Here is an 18,316-nt window from a genome sequence, read left to right on the forward strand (position 1 = left end):
TAAGAATTAAAAGCACTTTGGGAAGGGGGGACTTTGCTAATATACAAACTCTTCTTCATTCCTGCACACCCCCGATCACCTTCCCATCTCCCACTGCCCAGATGCTTCTCTTTCTCCTGCTTCTTCCATGCACCAGCCTCCTCCTCATTCTCCCCTTTGGGGGTCCAGATAGCACTATCCTTAGATTCCTGACATCTACCTACTCTTTGTCAGATTCATCCAGAGGATGAGTTATGACAGGGACAGGATACAGAGCATTAAGTATGGCCTACTTGCTTTTAGTCAGATGGTGAATGCAGAGCAGAGTGGAGGGGGAGTCCTGGTATCACAACAATTAGGAGGAAGAAGGAAGCTAACTAAATTCATAGACCTCCAGGGGAGAGCCACTTGGACTACAATTTTGCAGACTAGGGCTCGATTTCCAGATCAGCCATAAAACAAACTGGGTAAGCTTGGGCAAGTCACATGTTCCCAGCCTCAGGGGAAGGCAATGGCAAATCTACTCTGAACAAATCTTGCCAAGAAAATCCCATGATAGGGTCACTGTAAGTCAAGAATGACTTGAAGGCACACGACAACAGTATAGCAACAAATGGATTAAACTTTGCAAATTGCAACAAGCTACTTCTCTCTCAGCTGAGCTGGAGATTTTAACACAGCCCTTTCCTCTTTCCTAGAAATGAGCTCCCTCCTCAAACAGGAGAAAAGGCACCCTCATTTCCCTACTGGAGATGATCCATGGGAACTAGACAGACAGGACCAGGCCCTGACAATGCCACTCTAGACTTTAGCCAGCGTGGGCTTCCAATCGCAAACAGCCTGGACCATTTCCAGGGCCATAAGAGAATACTTTCTCTGCTTGGAGGAGCCTCCAGCACTGATGCTCCACTGTCAGGGAGCCCTCCAGAGAACAAGGCCATGAACAAAGAGGCATGTATGATTGGTGCATTTGCTATTTTAAAAACCATGACTAAACTGCAGGTCTTTTCATCTCAGCAGGCCACTAGACAAGATCCTAAAATCACACAAATGCTTCTGAGAGGAAAAAAGAGTTGGGCCACCCTCTGTTTCTCATGGCTCTTTGACAGGATGAGCACTTATTATTGTTTATACAGTGCCCTCACTGTACGTGGTGCTTTTAAACTAAAAGAACAACCATCCAGAGCTGCTAAAGACATAAAATCATATATATTTATACAGTGAGATAGTGGAAGGAAGAAGCAGTAACAAATACAAACCTTTGCAATACAAAAGTTAAAAATTAATCATTGTATCCAGATTGAACTAAAAAAAAACAATATGGAAAGGGATCTTGCAGCACCTTTGAGACTGTGGGAAAGTAGTTGTAGTAGACTTGGTCTACTTCCTCAGATGTTTGCCTGTAGCATATTGTAATATTTTGTTTGAGAAGTAAAATACATTTTAAAAGGGGAGATAGATATTTTGCCTTTGAAATATTCTTTCAGATCTGTTTGACTGCTCTGAAGCATGCATTGATCTAATACTTGGGTAAAGGATCTGCTTCTAACAAAGGTTTCTGACTGAGGCCTGTTACAGACAGACCAAAATAAAGCTGCTTCGAGTCACTTTGGAGGTATGGTATTTCAATGATACATGAGTCCTAAGAGTCTGGAAGGTGCCCCAAAGCTGCACTCCAGTCCTTAGGACTGGAGCGTGGCTTTGGTGCGGCTTTTGGACTCTTAGGATGCATGCATCATTGAAATACCATACCTCCAAAGTGACTCGAAGCAGCTTTATTTTGGCCTGTCTGTAACAGGCCTGAAGCTTCTTTTCAGATTTGATATATTGTTTTTCACATTGGGGTTCTTGTATCCTTCCCATAATATCCTGCTTAACTGGTGAACTGGGTGAGAGTGGCTCTGTGACAAGTGGACTTCTTGGGCTGTTTTGCACAGTGCAGGAGATGTGGCCAGAATGTCTGGAAATTTTGTGGCTTCCACTATTGTTCTCATCCAGTCTTGGCTGGTGAATTTGGTGGGCATGTGCCATACTTGGAAATTGATGTTCTGGGCCATCTGACTGTTCCGAATGGCTGGGGACCATTACAACAATGGCGCAGCCCCCTTCTTTTCTCAGCACAGTTGCTTTCTCTCACAGCTTAGACAAGACAAATAGAGAATCAGCAAGAAGCAAGATGGATAAAGTGATCCTCCTCCTCTGCCTCCTCCATGTTTGCTGCTGACAGGAGTCCTGATGGTGCATGGAAATGCCAGTTATGCAGCCATAATGTTGTGAGTTCAAGCTTGCAGGGCTCCAAGTTGACTCAGCTTTTCATCTTTTCGTAGACTAGTAAAATGTGTATCCAGCTTGGGGATAACTGGCTTACACATTGTAAACTGCTTAGAGAGTGCATAGTTCACTATGAAGGAGTATAGAAATGTAAATACTACTGCTATTGCTACTGCTAACATCAATCATATCTGTACTTGCCACGCCCTCTCCCTAATAATAATAATAGTATTTATATACCTTTCCAACAGATCAAAGTGGTTTACAAAATGCATAAACAATTACATAACACATAAACAACTAAAAATTCATCCCCTTACCTTAACTAAACACAGTTAAATTAATCAAATTACAGTTAACATCAAAATAAATTTGTCCTTGCTGGGCCCCAAGCCCCCCATTCCCTTGCACAAGACAAGCTATACAATTCGGTATATCTATACAAGGTCAGGGATGGAGGCAAAGACAAGTAGTGATATATACCTGCAAAGGATTCCAGTCTGGAAAGATAAAAAGGAACTTCCTATTGAAAAATTAAAAACAACACTTGACCAAACCCAAAACAGATGACCCCTGCCTGTATCACTCCTAACTGACAGATCAAAGCCCAAGTGCAAGATACATTAACATTATTATCTGTGAAGCAGAAATGATAGAGATTAACAAGAAACAATTTGGATGTATGAAGGTTGCTTCCCCAAGAAAACATCTTCTATACTGCTGTCATTTCTATGATTTCTCCTTAATGTGATATTTGTGATGTTTCAAAAGGTGTGTATTCTGAGAAAAACATTTCCCACAGAGGCAGCCGATGTATGGTCACTTCCCTGTGTGGACTCTCTGGTGCCTCAAAAGATGTTGCCTCAGAACAAAACATTTTTCACATTGCTGACATTTGAATGGTTTCTCGCCTATGTGGAGTCTCTGATGTACTGAAAAGCTGGATGTATGAGCAAAACATTTTCCACACTGCTGGCATTCGTATGGTTTCTCTCCTGTGTGGACTTTCAGGTGACTCTTAAGGTTTGACTTATGAGCAAAACATTTTCCACAATGTTGGCATTTGAATGGTTTCTCTCCTGTGTGGACTCTCTGATGAATAAGGAGGTTTGACTTCCGAGCAAAACATTTCCCACACTGTTGGCAGTTATACGGTTTCTCTCCTGTGTGGACTCTCAAATGCATGAAAAGGTCTGACTTGAGAGCAAAATTTTTCCCACACTGCTGGCATTCGAATGGTTTCTCTCCTGTGTGGACTCTCTGATGAGTCACAAGATCAGAACAGCAAACAAACTCACTCCCACACTCCTGGCATCTGTATGGCTTCTGTTTTGTTTGGTCTGTTGTATAGCTCACCATATGTGAATTATAAATAAAACATTTCCCACAATCTTGCCATCTGCATTCTGCGCCTGGTATGTGGACTCTCTGGCAGCTCATAAGATGCAGATCAGTGTACACATCCATCTTCCTTGAGTGATTTCCTGCAAAGAAGGACAAGCACAGACAATACTGAATTTCAGTGTTCAGTGAGAAAGATCATCTGAGAATAACTATGGAGCTAAGCAAGCTCAATTTCCTGAAGGGGAAAGAAAAAACCAAACACCAGGGAACGAGGAGCTATTGTGTCTTCTCCTCCTCCCTATCTTCCTGAATATCATTCATAATAACTTAATGCAACCATTTGATATGTCTGGAAGAAGGACCTGGGAATAAACTGCTGCCTTGGAAGCCATTCCCTTCTGGTTCTGTTCTGGTCCTTCCTAGAGATACCTTCCATCCAGAATGTCAAACTAACCATGACAGAAGCTTCAGTATGAAACCACTTGATATGTCTGGACAAAGAGCTGTTTTGGAAGCCATTGCTTTCTAGCCCCGTTTTGGTTCTCCTTGGACATACCTCCTATTCAGCAAGTGTCAAACTAACCATGACAGAAGGTTCAATAGGAAAAGCTGAGCAAGGGAGTTGGAATTCCAAGTCATCCGAGAACTTCATGGATGGGCAGGATTGGAACTCAGATTTCAGTAAGGGATAGAACAGGGGTGCCCAAGATGTGGCCCAGGGGCCAGATGTGGCCCGCCAAAGGATTCCTGGAGGCCTGGAGCCAAATAGTCAGGAGGCAGAGGATGTCCCTGTTCACAGAGTCCTCGCCTGATTGCAGGACATGAGCAATGGACCCTTCCCCCAGACTTTGCTTCTCCTTCCCAGGAGAGCTTTTGCTGGGGGCAGGCTTACAGCTCCTCCCACCCCATTGGCCAGCCTTTGGGACTTTCCTTTCTGTGAGGGGGGGAAGAAGGAGGAGGAGGCTGCCACATTTTTGGCTAGGTGGGCAGGCCTAGCCGTGGCCCAGGGACTGGTCACCATGCAAGAGGCCTGTTGGGCAAAATCTGTGTGTGTGTGTGTGGGGGGGTGATGGTTGTGGTGTGTTTTTCTAACTTGGGGGTGTGTTGTTGTTGTGTGCCTTCAAGTTATTGGGGACTTATGTCAACCCTCAGGTGACTCTATCATGGGGGTTTCTTGGCAAGGTTTGTTCAGAGGAGGTTTTGCCATTGCCTTCATCAGAGGCTGAGAGAATGTGACTTCTTGCCCAAAGTGTCACCCATTGCAGGGGGTTAAGGCCGCTGCCACTGCCGCCACCTTTCCCACGCTTTTGGCAGAGAGGGCAGGCAGGCATTGCTGGAGGAGCCATGCTAGGTCTCTTGCCTCTTAGCCTGACCAGATATGATTTGTTTCTGGCAGCTCTCCATTCAGCTCCCCTCTCGTCCTGCCCCAGAATGGTGTACAAAAGAAATTTCTTGCACTTGGGTTGCCATAGCTCTCTTCCACAAAACCTCAGATGCACATCTATGAAAGCTTATGATACAACTTTTTTCACACAGTTAGTCTCAAAGGTTCTAGAAGATCCCCACTGTTTTCCTACCAGAATTTTGGCTATGCCCCTAATAACTTTCTTTGTTCTCTTATCACTGGCTGTGAGAGGGTGAGGCCAGCCATCTCTTCTAAGTTGTTGCTTTCTCTGCTTCTGCTTTCTAATCTCTTCACATGCTGAGAAACTATAAAAGTTCAGTCTGCTCACAACCCCCTCTCCAGTCATCAAGATGAAAGGCACATGGCCAACCTCTACCTTTCAGTCAGTCTCAGAGATGGTACATCTTTTCAGTTCAAACTGCTTGGTACAATTCCCAGGTAGTTGGCAAAAGGTGCAAATATTCTGGGTTTTTTTCTCTTGAACTCTGCCTATACACAGAGGCTCCCCCATATCACTTGGGGGAGGGCATACACAGCAGTGTCAACTCCAACAGGCACAGTGTAGATACCAGCCAAGTGTATCAAATCTGCTCATTGCATAGCATCAAGGACTTCAGAACTTGTTGCCCCAATTCAATCAACAACTTCACATCTACTGCCCTATGTTAAATGATGAACAGCATGAACTTAGAAATGCCATTCTGACAATAGGGCAGCCATAGAGTATTTAGCTTTGCTACACAATCATGAGTGTGAAGAGATCAAAAATATGTGCTGCTTTAACTTGTCAGATAATTTTATTATTAATAATTTGATTGAACTACTACATAATTTAAACACTCAGATCCATCAAGATGTTGGATATTCAGGACTATGGAACTGGTTAACTTCCTGGTTGCTGGATTTTCATTGGCTATAACAAATCCTTGCATATGACACTGTCATTCTGTGTATCATGATTGTATTTTGCTATCTCTTGCACTGTATTCCTTCCTTGTATCAAATGTTGCATGGGTGGATTGCACTCTCAGGTCCTCAGGGAAGAACCTACTACAGTCACAGAGAACTAGACTAGTAACTACCTTCCAGAGGACATTTGCTTCTGCCGCTCCAAAAATCTGGAACGATCTGCCGTATGAGATCCGCCAACTAACATCTTTCGAGGCCTTTAAGAAGGCAATAAAAACATATCTCTTCCGGCAGGCCTTCCCAAATTGATCCCCTAATTTCACTCTCCGCATGCCTAAATTGTTTCTCTTTGGACCAATTTGAATACTTTTGATATTATTGTTTTCTCTTTTTATATGCTGTTACCCGCCTTGATCCAACACAGGGAAAGGCGGGTTATAAATAAATCCTATCATTATTATTATTATTATTATTATTAATAATAATCCATCAGCCTCATATAGTGCTATGTAGCCTGGGATAATGAAATTAATTTCTTCCCTTTTGGATTAAAACAAGAGAAATTCCTACTAGTTAGACATACAGTAAACTGCAAACATTAATCTGGCTCTTCCTCTAAGGAAGAAAACAGGTTAACTATTACAGGTATAAAATCCAAAGGTTGAGGCACAGATGATTAACCAGCCATGCTGCATTCTTCCTACATTTTTGTTTTCTGCCTATAAAAGAAAGAGACTTGAATGTTTGCAGTATCAATTGAATTGGCAAGTGCCAACTAAATTAAATTGTCCATACCAGATGGCTGGTTTTGTCTGATTTCTTTACAACTAAGGCTGTACAGACCTGCCAAAAGGGCCGGCATTGGGGTGGAGTGGGGGCCTGGCAACTGCACACCCCAACTCCTCCCCAGAGCAGTGTCCAGATGGTGGATGGCGGCACATATCTTTGGCACAACAATTAGTCATGCTGCACTGAAGAAACGGGGAACAGCCGCACGGTGGCGGCAAGGGCACCCTTTTTCCAAGCCAAAAATTGGCATTTGGCTGCTTCTTTTTGGCCCAGAAAAACACCAGATCGAGGCTGTAGCGTGTGGTTGCTGCAGCCCCGATCTGGTACTCAAAGGGTCTGTGGCAGGCCACTCCTTTGGGGTGGTCTGTTTCGCCCCTAAGAGGAACTTCTACTCCCATGCTGGCCTGCCCATACAGAAAAGCGCAATAACATTCAAAATCCACAAAATAGTGATACCTTTATTGGCCAACCAAAATGCACAAAATAGATGAAGCAAGCTTTTTAAGATCAACTGTGGCTTCTTCATTGGGCAAACGTATTAAAAATCAAAACAGGAAAAAGGCATTACTGTTTTGTGGATATTGGATGTTATTGTTTTCAGTGTGGCCAACACAGCTACTCCTTTTTATCAACACTCCCATAGTAGCAAGTGGGGCAATACAGTTGTAGGTATGAGGTGCAGTTTCTGGCCCAGTAGTTTTGGAGGATGGCCAGGTGAACACCAGCCATCTGCAATGTCTATCCTTGTTATTAAATATTACAGTGACCGGGTTTATGGCACGAGCATTTTTTTCAGGCAAGCATCAATCGTATCACTGAGCTGGCAAAGCAATCCTCTTCCTTCAAGCCCTGATATCTGACACCATAATCCCAGATCTTCCTCCTGCCTATGTGAGAGATGAGCCTAGGCTCTGGAGCTGACAGTGAAGTGTAGAAAAGAAGGGATCATGACTGTCCCACAGAGGGACATGGGGCTTGCTAGCATTGTTGAGAGAACATGAAATGTAACTGCTATGAGATACATGAAGCTGAACCTCATCCCTTAGTATGTGGTTTCACAGTTAATTTATCAGCTCTAAAGAAGCTTTGCAAATGCATTTATTCAAAGGATATTGGACCACAGAATTGTCCACGAGACGGTCATGAAATAGAGGACTATGTTCATCATTTCGGTGTGAAATAAACCTTTGAGCCTCTGCTGGATGAGAAAGTGAAATGAAAAATCCCTAAATCATACCTGGGCAAGCATTAAGGGCTGTTTCACACTACACAATTATGAAGTATGATTACACTTTAACTGCCATAGCAACATCCTATAGAATCCTGGGAATAGCAGTTTAGAGAGAGGTATTTAGAATCCTCAAAGGGCCGTAGTTCTTCACTAAACTAGAAATCCCAGGATCTCACAGGATATTGCCATGGCAAGTAAGGTGGATTCAGGGTATGTATAGTGTGAAAAGGCCTTCACTCTGCCTAGGAAGGACAACTGATCCAAGATTCTTACCTAGGGCAGACACATTTTCGTAGTTTTCGCTCATGACCTCCATGTACAAAGATCTTTGGTTCTGATCCAGCAGGTCCCATTCCTCCTCTGTGAAATACACAGCCACATCCTCAAAGGTCACCTGTAACAGAAAATCAAACAGGAAAAAGGTATTACTGTTTTGTGGATTTTGGATGTTATTGTTTGCATTTCCCAATCCAGTGTCCTGCAGATAATTTGGATTTCTACTACCTTTAATTCCTGTTATTTTGGCACATATTTTGGCACACAAATGACAGAATACCTCTTCCTGCCCCTCACAGTAAAAATATAAGAATAACCAATGAAACAATTAGCAATTGCTACCTTTCATGATGGCTCAAGACCACTTGCCTGCCTCTGTCCACCAAAGTGCTGTCACCAACCCTGTCTAAAAGCCATAGATTTCATGAACTCAGACATAGAGCAAGCCCTGCTGACAGGCTTGAGGGGTCTCTGCAGGGCATGCATTGCATAGGAGCCCAGTCCCACCACTGCTGCTCCTAAGTGGCTGGGCCTGATTTTAGTGTGTGTGTGTGTGGGGGGGGGTGGTTTAGATTACTTCTGGTCTTGTATGTTTTAAATTTTGTATGTTGTATTTTTAAAAATGTTTTACTGTTTCAATTGGACTATTTTCATTAGAATCATAGAGTTGGAAGAGACCACAAGTGTTTTTACTGTGTTGTTTTAATGTGTGTGTGTGTGTGTATGTGTGTATGTGTGTGTGTGTGTGCTGCCTTGGGTCCTAATTTGGGAAAAGAGTGGAAAAGATCTGCTGAACCTGATCCTATTCCCCACCACCACTCCCTTCTCCTTTTGTGTCGTGTTTTCTTAGATTGTAAGCCTGAGGGCAGGGAACCGTCTGACTAAAAAATTGATGTACAGCGCTGTGTAAACTTACAGCGCTTTATAAATAAAGGTTAATAATAATAATAATAATAATAATAATAATAAAGAGCAAGGGCAAGATGGCAGGAAGCACTGATTAATTGAGCCACATGGCAGGTGGGAGAATGACATCTGATCATCAGTCGCATACCAGACTGATAAAACAAAGTTTCAATTTGGGGGGGAGGTGGAGGTTTCAGAACACTGGAGGATCCTTCCATTCATGGTATCAAATGTCAGGGGCCCTCCACCACATAACCTTCCCAATGGACCCATGACAAAGAAGAAAGGGAGGGATGTTCACCTTTTCCAAGGGCATCTTTCCTAAAATTTCTGCCATGGAAAAGGAATTCACCAGAGCTCATCCCTCTCGATAAGTCTGGAGACCAGTCAAGCCCACCTTGGACCCCTGAGTACCTGCAGAAAATACAATTACATGTAAATATATTTATACAGTCTTCTATGTAACATCAAAAAGACAATGAAATTGTTCTGAGGGCAAAAGTAGCCAGAATATTCCTTAAAAGACAGTGGCCCGTCGGTAGATGCTAGGGTTTGGTTCCAGGACCACCTGGGGATACCAAAAGCTCTGGATGCTCAAGTCTCATTCATTACAATGGCAGAGTAAAATGATATATCCCTTATATAAAATGACAAAAGCAAGATTGGATTTGGGAAATTTAGATATTTTAAAAGTATTTTGAAACATTGGACAGAAGTTAAGGAAGAGATAAATACAAAAACAGAGAGATACAAGTAAGCAAAGAAAGTAAACATTCAATTAATGGGAATTAGGACTAGATAGTACTCAAAGGCATGTAACAAAACAACTCTCCAGAAGCCGCCCAGGCAGTGATTGCTTTTGGATGGAAGCACAATCCCAGCCGGCTCTCCTTCTCCCTTTCGGCCACCTGCCCCTTCCTCACAACCGGGGCCCTCTGCCCCAGGCTCCGCGACGAGGCAGGAGGCAGCAGGGGCCAGAACTCAAAGAGGCGAAACTTCTTCGGACCGCAGATAGGGTTTAATTGAATATTAACCATTAATTAATTAGGATTAATATTAATTCCCTCCTCTGCCTGGAAGAGGCGAAGTGGCCGAGGAGCCTTGTGTCCCACCTGCGGGCCCCGGGCCTTCGGTTCTGCAGGCCTGCTCTGCCCCTTCCCTCCATCGTTGGGGGAGGAGGAAAAGGGAGAGGAAGGGGCTGTTTTCGGGGAGGGAGGGAGGGAGGGAGGGAAGCCGGGTCTCCTTCATCCCAAATGGCCGGCAGGAGCCTCCAGTCTCTCTCTCTCCCTGCGAGACAAGGCCCGCTTCCCTCTCAGTGCGCCCCCGCCTTGCCTCCTGCTGCTCCGCTCACTGGGCCTCTCCTTCCCTCGCTTTCCCGGCATGGAACCCACTCCTCCCTCGGAGTGCAATGGAGTCTCCTTCCTTAGACGGCGTTAAACAAAGGCTGGATGATGGAGGCCATCTGTCGGGGAGGCTTTGACTCTGATTTCCTGCATGGCTCGGGATGGGATTGGATGGCCCTTGCGCTCTCTTCCAACTCTATGACCCCGTGGACTTTCCCGAGCACTTCCTGCCTCTCTAGGAATCTGAGCCTCTGCTCTCTCTCCCCTTTGGAGGAAGGCTCTCTAGGAACCTAAACCTCTGCTCTCTCTCTCCCCTTGTAGGAGGATGCTCTAGCAATCTCAGCCTCTTCTCTCATCCCCCCTTTGGAGGAGGACGCTCTAGGACTCTGAACCGCTGCTCTCTGCCCGCTTCGAGGACGCTCTAGGAATCTACTCTTTCTCCCTTCTGTTGGAGGAGGACTCTCTAGGAATCTGAGCCTTTCTGCCCCCTTGGACCCTGGTTGGCGGGGAAGAGGTATGAGGAGGGGGGGATTTGGGAGAGAGAGAGAGAGAGAAGGGGGCAGGCAGGAAAGGAGGAGGCCAGGGGGGCACCTTGTGGGGAGGGAGGGAGGAGACCCCTACTCATGCATTGTGTGTCTGTGTCCAAACAGAAACAGTAGAAATAAGGCAGTTTGACAGAACCCAGACTCCTTTGGCAGAGCATCCTGGGAGTTGTAGTGTGGCAGCATGGCTAACATTCAGAATTTTACTTATGCCCAGAAGTTTAAAAGTATAGTACTGCAATGAGAGCAAAGGTTGTTATTCCAGGTCATCTCAGATGTTCTGCTTTGGAGTGTAAACAATTTGGAAATGGCTCCTAATTTATCATTCTAACCCCAATAAAAGAATAAACACCATAAACAGTTTGAGGACAATGAAACAAAACATATAGATTATGGTTTGATTGATGGGTGCCACAAGAGAGAGAGAGAGAGATTGATTCAGTGTAACCAATGAAATGTGATTTGTACTTTCCTTTGTTCAAAGTGCTATAAAAACCTTCAGGGTCCCAGTAATTTGGATGGATTTCCTACTGGGAACAGCTGCAGCTAAAACTAGACATGCTTCCTTTCCAGTCGGGCTCCTTGGCCTCCCTGCTGATTTCTAGTCAAAATTCTGGGTTTAAGATAATCAATAATCTATAACAATAGTTTGGGGAGGCAACGGCCCTCTTGGACAGAGGAGGCAAAAGGCCTGGCAAAACCACAAGGCCCAGGATTATTATTATTATTATTATTATTATTTGTATCCACCTCTCCAAGCAGATTGAGGCGGCTAACAATAATAAAGCTAAAGCACCCTTAAAACACAATAAAACAGTTATCACCATTATATCCAAACTCACCCGTCCACAATTAAATATTAAACAATTGTTAAAACAAGGCAGAGGCAGCTCTGGACAGAAGTGGATGCTTGATGGAATTAATAGGAAAAATTACTAGGGTGTTAACCTGGGAAGGCCTGGTCACCTTTTTTAAAGCGTTCAAGACTGGTCATATGTTGGATCTCCTCCTCTGGCAGGCTGTTTCATAATTTGGGGGCAGCAGAAGAGAAGGTCCTCTGTGTAACTGCCACCAGCCTAGTTCTCACTGGCTGCAGTAAGATTTTTCTAGAGGATCTAAGTGTGTGGGGCAGATTATTTGGGAGAAGGCGATCCTGTAAGAATGAGGCTGCAGCACTTAAAGTGGCATCTGACTGCCTTATTTCTACAGTGAGCATGATGCCCCCCCCCCTCAGATTGGGAAAAGGGCCCCTGCTTTGGATGGATGTGGGGAAAGAGGAAGAAAGAAGAGGAGGGGAAGGAGATCCCTGGAGCAGAAAAACAGACCTTTTCCCCTTAGGCAATGAAAATAATAATAAAATTATAACCTAGTAAAATACACAAAATACATAATAAATTACAATAAAAAGTTAACTCCTAATTCCGTTAAAACAAGTTCTAACAAATCGACAGTGGGATGGAAGAATACAAATTCAAGGAAGGGAGGATTTCTTATATGAAGTCAGGAGGATAAGGTGGCCAGAAGAGATCCGTCTAGGGTTGCCATAAATCAGGACCTCCAAACCGGGACAAATGTAGGACAAAATTATGAAATGTAGGACACTTTTTAATGGGGCCTCCCTTTTAAAAAAAGTGTCCTACATTTCATAATTAAATCGTTGGCGGCCCCAGCGCGCTCCTTCCCAGCCTCTGTCTCCCCTCCTTCTTGGCCTCCACAGGGGCTGGGAAGGAGGGCGCAGGGCCACCGGCCATCGCCGGGGCCTCCCCTTCTTCTTGGCCTCCTCGGAGGCCGGGAAGGAGGGAGGAGGCCGCAGGGAGGCAGAGAGGGTGGCGCGGCCACACGCAGGAGGCACCAACTCCCCGTTCACCTCCTCCACCCCAGGCCTCGCTGCCCTCTTCTTCCTCCGTTTGGCCATGCGAGGTGGAAGAGGACGAGGGCAGCGAGGCCCTGCAGGTTGCAGCACAACCCCACTGCAACCGGGGTTGTCCCGGTTTTTGGCGGCACCCGTGACGGGAGCGGACAGGTGTCGCCAAAACTGAGAAAATCCCAGTTGCAGCCAGGTTATGGCAACCCTAGATCCGTCTTAACTGCCCTCCTGAAAGCATCCAGGGAGGTATGTGTGAGTGTTTTGGGAGAGGAGGAATGAAACTGAGGGCCCCTTCATTTCCTCAGGAACCCCAGTCTGGGGGCAGAGGATGAGCAGAGGCAGGGCTCCCCTCTTCCTTCCCTTCCCAGAGCCTCCCTGCAGGAAGAAGTATATTAATGTAAAAACAATGTAGGAACAGCAAAAGAAGAGCCAAACTGGATCTGCTTCCTCCCCCCCCCCCCCCCCATTTTCATTCCTTCCTATGGGAATCCACATAAGAAAGATGTGAAAGTAATACCACACACACAAATACAAACAGCCCCCCACCATACTCCAGCTGTCCCAATTTGTCAGAGAGGATCCTGATGAATCCTCTGTTGTCCCACTTTTCCACCTGCTTTTAGAATAGCTCCGTTTCTCTCCTCCTCCTCTTCCTCCCACTTTCCTCCTTCACCCTCAGCTTTCTCCTGTTGCTCCAAATTGAGTCCAGAATGCCAAATAGTTCACACTCAGTTGACTCAGAAGGAGGAAGAGAGAGAAGTGGGCAGAATCCTTTTCCTTTCCCTCCAGGCTCAGGCAAAAGCAAAAGGGCTGCAGTTTCTCCTCACTTCTGTCTTCTTCTTCATTGATAAAGCTTGCCCCCTTGACCACATCTCGGTTTTGGTTGTTCCCACATGTCCTGGGTTTGACCTGCGAAATGTTGGTGGGTATGGCATAGATACCTACCAATATCCACACACTCTGCTGCCCATCCTCCCCAGCAGCTGGCTTGGAGAGGGATCCCTGTCTCTGATCCCAGATAGGCCAAAGATAGCCCTGTGAAGAGTTGCCATTCAGAGCCCTGGGCCTGACCTTATTCCCAACCTACAGGCTTCATCAGACATCTTGGAGAAATATAGGATTTGTGTTGTGCAGATGGGAAAGAGAAAATAATACTATATCTAGGATTGACAATATATGTCTATAGCCACAGTTAGTGATAATTGGGACTCGCAAACTAAATTTGTGAGTCACTACGTACTGTATTTCCTGAGGTTAAATCCCAAGGAGCACTCTTAGTCATTAGGGTGCCATAAGGCACTTTGGAGGTTTGGGGACAGTGGCCAAATTCACTTCCTCCTTATATGTAAAGATTCATTTATGTCCCACCTTTTCCATCAACAATGAGACGCAAGGCGACTTACAGTTTATTAAAAACAGTGCATTTAAAATATAAATGGAAAATGTATAAATATAAAAATTAAAAATAATTCAGTTATCTGTAAAGTTATTAAAAATTACAATTCATTAAAAGACCACATACAAAGCAACATAGGACATGAATGAAAGTCCATCACAATGTCTAAACACCTGAAGGAATAGAAATATTTTTACTGTCCAATGGAAGAAGAGCAAGAATGAGCCATCCTAGGGGTGAAACAGACTGCCCTGATAGAGTGGCTTGCTGCCCCCCCTTGACTGCTGGATTGGGGCAGCGGAAACCTCATGCCCCGGCCCTTATCCAGTGTTTTTGGCCCCAAAAAGAAACTGCAAAATGCTGCTCCTTTTGGGGGTGGAAAAAGGGCGCCTTTGTCATCATGGCGGCACTTTTCAGAACTCCTTTTGATACGCAGCATCTGAACGCCACACCAAAGGAGCATTGTAACACTGCCCGCTATGTGGTCAGGGAGGCGGTGTAATGCCAGCTTGGGTGTGGTGTTGGGGCATACGTCATCCAAACACCATGCCCCCATGCCTCCCCGAAGTTGGCACTTACTGCTAGTCTGTACAACCCTTTAGTCTCCCAAGGGAGGGACTTCCAAAGCCTGGGATCAGCCTCCAAAAGGCCATGTCTCCCAGACTTTCTGCCATATGAGCCTGAGAATGTGGTGGATAAGCGAAAGGGGCCTCTCCTGAAGATCTTGGAGCTCTATTGGGCTCACATGGGGAGATACATGAGGAGGGATTATTGGCCATTATGGAAGTTTTGAGTTTTTCCTGTTGCAGCTCCAGGCCTACTTTGAGTAGATCGTTCAGAAAAGATGTTGAAAAATTGAAGTGTGTCCAGAGGAGGGCAACCAAAATGGTGAAGGGTCTGGAAACCATGCATTATGAGAAGAGTCTTAGAGAGCTGGGTATGTTTAGCCTGGAGAAGAGTGGTTAAGAGGTGATATGATAGCCCTGTTTAAGTATGTGAAGCTAGATGGCATTCTGTTGGGTATGCTTTGATTGTGAATTCCTATATGGGAGGGGTTGGACTGGATGGCCCTTGTGGTCTCTTCCAATTATATGATTTTATACCCTTGTAAAATGCCTCCATTTGTTCTTTCTGCAGGTGTGCATAGGTCCAAGATGGTCTCCTAACATAAGCAGAGAGGAGAACCTACATTGAAATCCTTCTCCATGGAAGAAACTCTAGGAAAGATGAACATAAAACAGGTTAATGTTCATCCACTCCGTCTTTTTGATGGAGCCATCAGAAACTTTTCAGTCTGGGATACAATGGATGATCAGAGGTCATCTTTTGTCTGCAGTGGCTCAGTTGATCAGTGCCTCCTGCCATCTAGTCCTTGCATCAGTTCCCTGCCAATCAGGGCCAGAGGTGATGGGACTGGGCTTCCTACCAGTGGTGGCCCCTCAGGGGGTATTGTTCTATTCCTACATTAGCATTAAACCCATGTCTTTTAGATAAGGTTGGTCCACCATTTTCTTTTAGGGAGGCGGCTGACTCAGGCAGCTGGTTTTGAGGCTCATGAAAGGCAGTAATTCCTAATGACTTAATTTCTGGTTTTCATATTTTTATTATCAAGGATGGAAAGAGATTCTTGTGGTGTTCTATGCCTTAGGCTAAAAGAACTTATCATACAGGCTGGAAATCCAAAAAAGTAAGCTGATTCAGTGGGGCTGCCTTAGATTTATGCCAGTTAATAATGCAGATTGGCAAGACACAGATGGAAGAATTCCCATGTGCTACACAAAGCCTCCATTCACATGAGAAATTTGTATCATCGGGGACTGAGATTGTAATCTTGTCTTCCCTCATGCCCTATTCTTCAGGATCCTGGGAGGTAAGGAAAAGAGATGGGAGAATATGCAAATTTATCCCACTCTATTGGTATTCTGAAGTGATGAAATAACATTTGGGATACACCATGTGTTTTTCTCCATCTTTGCTTTGTCATTTTCTAGTCATTTGCACTCCATTTTCTATTGCAGGTGACCTTTGGGGATGTCGCTCTGTATTTCACAAAGGGTGAATGGCAACTGTTGGATTGGAACCAGAGATTTTTGTATGAGGAAGTCATGATGGAAAACTATGAGAATGTGTCCTCCCTGGGTAAGGAATTTGAGTCTATTGCCCTTCCTATGGGGACTGATGATTCTTTCATACTGATTCTTTTCATACTTCTAGTTCATAAGAACTAGTTTGGATGAACTGGTGTGAACCAGCTCAAGGTCTGGTCCCCATACATATCAAGAGTTTCCATTTTGCAATAATGACTAATATCTATCAAGGGAAAGGGGGCACAGAAGGTCCTCTTTCTCTGATGGTTCTTCTCCCTCCCGAGCCTGCTTAATCCCTTTATTGGGAGAAAGGTGGGATATAAGAAAACATAATAATAATAATAATAATAATAATAATAATAATAATAATAATAATAATAATCCCATAATTCCTTCTAATATTGAGATTCAGTTTTGTATGTCCTTGTCCTTCTTTATAGGAGACATTGTGATTCATCAGAGAATCCAAACAGGAGAGAAACCATACAGATGCCAGCAATGTGGTAAATATTTTGCTCGTATATCATACCTTAAAGGACACATGAGAGTCCATACAGGAGAAAAACCATACAAATGCCAGCAGTGTGGAAAATGTTTTGCTCGCAAGTCATATCTTCTGACTCATCAGATAGTCCATAGAAAGGAGAAACCATACAAATGCCAGCAGTGTGGGAAATGTTTTGCTCGTCTGTCAGACCTAGAGAGACACCAGAGTCTCCACACAGGAGAGAAACCATACAAGTGCCAGCAGTGTAAGAAATGTTTTGCTCGCAAATCACACCTCAAGGGCCACCTGAGAGTTCACACAAGAGAGAAACCATACAAATGCGAGCAATGTGGAAAATGTTTTGCTGGCAAGTCATACCTTGTACCTCATCAGAGAGTCCACACAGGAGAGAAACCATACAAATGCCAGCAGTGTGGAAAATGTTTTGTTATCAAGTCAGACCTTCTGAAACACCAGAGGGTCCACACAGGAGAGAAACCATTCAAATGTCAGCAGTGCGGAAAATGCTTTTCTGACAGGTCTGCCCTTGTGGCTCATCAGAGAATTCACACAGGAGAGAAACCATACAAATGCCACCAATGTGGAAAATGTTTTGCTCACAAGTCAGTCCTTGTGAATCACCAGAGAATCCACACAGGAGAGAAACCATACAAGTGCCAGCAGTGTGGGAAATGTTTTGCTCACAAGTCAGACCTTGTACCACATCAGAGAGTGCATGCAGGAGAGAGACCATACAAATGCCAGCAATGTGGGAAATGTTTTGCTCACAAGTCACACTTAGTGAATCATCAAAGAAGCCATACAGGAGAGAAACCATACAAATGCCAGCAGTGTGGTAAATGTTTTGCTCGCATGTCATACCTTAAAAGACACCAGAGAATCCACACAGGAGAGAAGCCATACAAATGCAAGCAGTGTGAAAAATGTTTTGCTCATAAGTCACACTTAGTGACTCATCAGAGAATCCACACAGGAGAGAAACCATACAAATGCCAACAGTGTGGAAAGTGTTTTGCTTTCAGGTCAAACATTTTGAAGCATCAGAGAATCCACATAGGAGAGAAATGTATTCAAGACGGGGAATTTCATAGATTCATAGAGTTGGAAGAGACCACAAAAGACCACTTACTGTCAGGAAGTTCCTCCTAATGTTGAGGTGGAATCTCTTTTCCTGGAGCTTGCATCCATTGTTCCAGGTCCTGTTCTCTGGAGCAGCAGAAAACAAGCTTGCTCCCTCCTCAATATGACATCTGTTCAAATATTTAAATAGGGCTATCATATCACCTCTTAACCTTCTCTTGTCCAGGCTAAACATCCCTATAATCCTAAGGCATTCCTCATAAGGCATGATTTCCAGACCCTTCACCATTTTAGTTGCCCTCCTTTGGTCACGCTCTAGTTTCTCAATGTCCTTTTTGAATTCTGGTGCCCAGAACAGAACACAGTATTCCAGGTGGGGTCTG

At 44.5% G+C, this 18,316-nt stretch overlaps 2 protein-coding genes across 4 annotated transcripts in view; one reads left to right on the forward strand and one right to left on the reverse strand.

Annotated features, from left to right (window-relative positions):
• Window positions 1-1,700: 1,700 nt before the first annotated feature.
• Window positions 1,701-18,316, reverse strand: part of LOC121922966 (zinc finger protein 260-like) — a 144,355-nt gene continuing 127,739 nt past the window's right edge. The window contains exon 6 of the mRNA XM_042452977.1: window positions 1,701-3,363. Within this exon, the coding sequence (XP_042308911.1) occupies window positions 3,070-3,363 (294 nt within the window). The 3' untranslated portion in view covers window positions 1,701-3,069. The remainder of the gene's footprint in view (window positions 3,364-18,316) is intronic.
• On the forward strand, window positions 10,750-18,041 carry LOC121922996 (zinc finger protein OZF-like). 3 transcript variants are annotated; one of them, XM_042453050.1, is made up of 5 exons: window positions 10,750-10,967; window positions 15,396-15,499; window positions 16,277-16,397; window positions 16,786-17,003; window positions 17,088-18,041. In XM_042453050.1, exons 2-5 carry the CDS (start codon window positions 15,464-15,466, stop codon window positions 18,000-18,002), a joined length of 1,290 nt encoding a protein of 429 aa, XP_042308984.1. In that variant the 5' UTR covers window positions 10,750-10,967; window positions 15,396-15,463; the 3' UTR covers window positions 18,003-18,041. The 3 variants fall into 3 exon arrangements, with proteins under 3 accessions (XP_042308984.1, XP_042308983.1, XP_042308982.1); XM_042453049.1 differs by adding an exon at window positions 15,068-15,195 and having other exon boundaries at window positions 10,752-10,967; window positions 16,786-18,041; XM_042453048.1 differs by having other exon boundaries at window positions 10,752-10,967; window positions 16,786-18,041.

The sequence above is a fragment of the Sceloporus undulatus genome, chromosome 2 (genome assembly GCF_019175285.1).
Source record: "Sceloporus undulatus isolate JIND9_A2432 ecotype Alabama chromosome 2, SceUnd_v1.1, whole genome shotgun sequence".
NCBI classification, from domain to species: Eukaryota; Metazoa; Chordata; class Lepidosauria; order Squamata; family Phrynosomatidae; genus Sceloporus; species Sceloporus undulatus.

Excerpts from the sequence above, each read along its gene's own strand:
- LOC121922996 (XM_042453049.1), top strand. The coding sequence starts at position 15,464 with ATGGAAGAAACTCTAGGAAAGATGAACATAAAACAG. Across the intron at positions 15,500-16,276 it reads GAAAGATGAACATAAAACAG|GTGACCTTTGGGGATGTCGC; the intron begins GTTAATGTTCAT and ends TTTCTATTGCAG. Across the intron at positions 16,398-16,785 it reads TGAGAATGTGTCCTCCCTGG|GAGACATTGTGATTCATCAG; the intron begins GTAAGGAATTTG and ends CCTTCTTTATAG.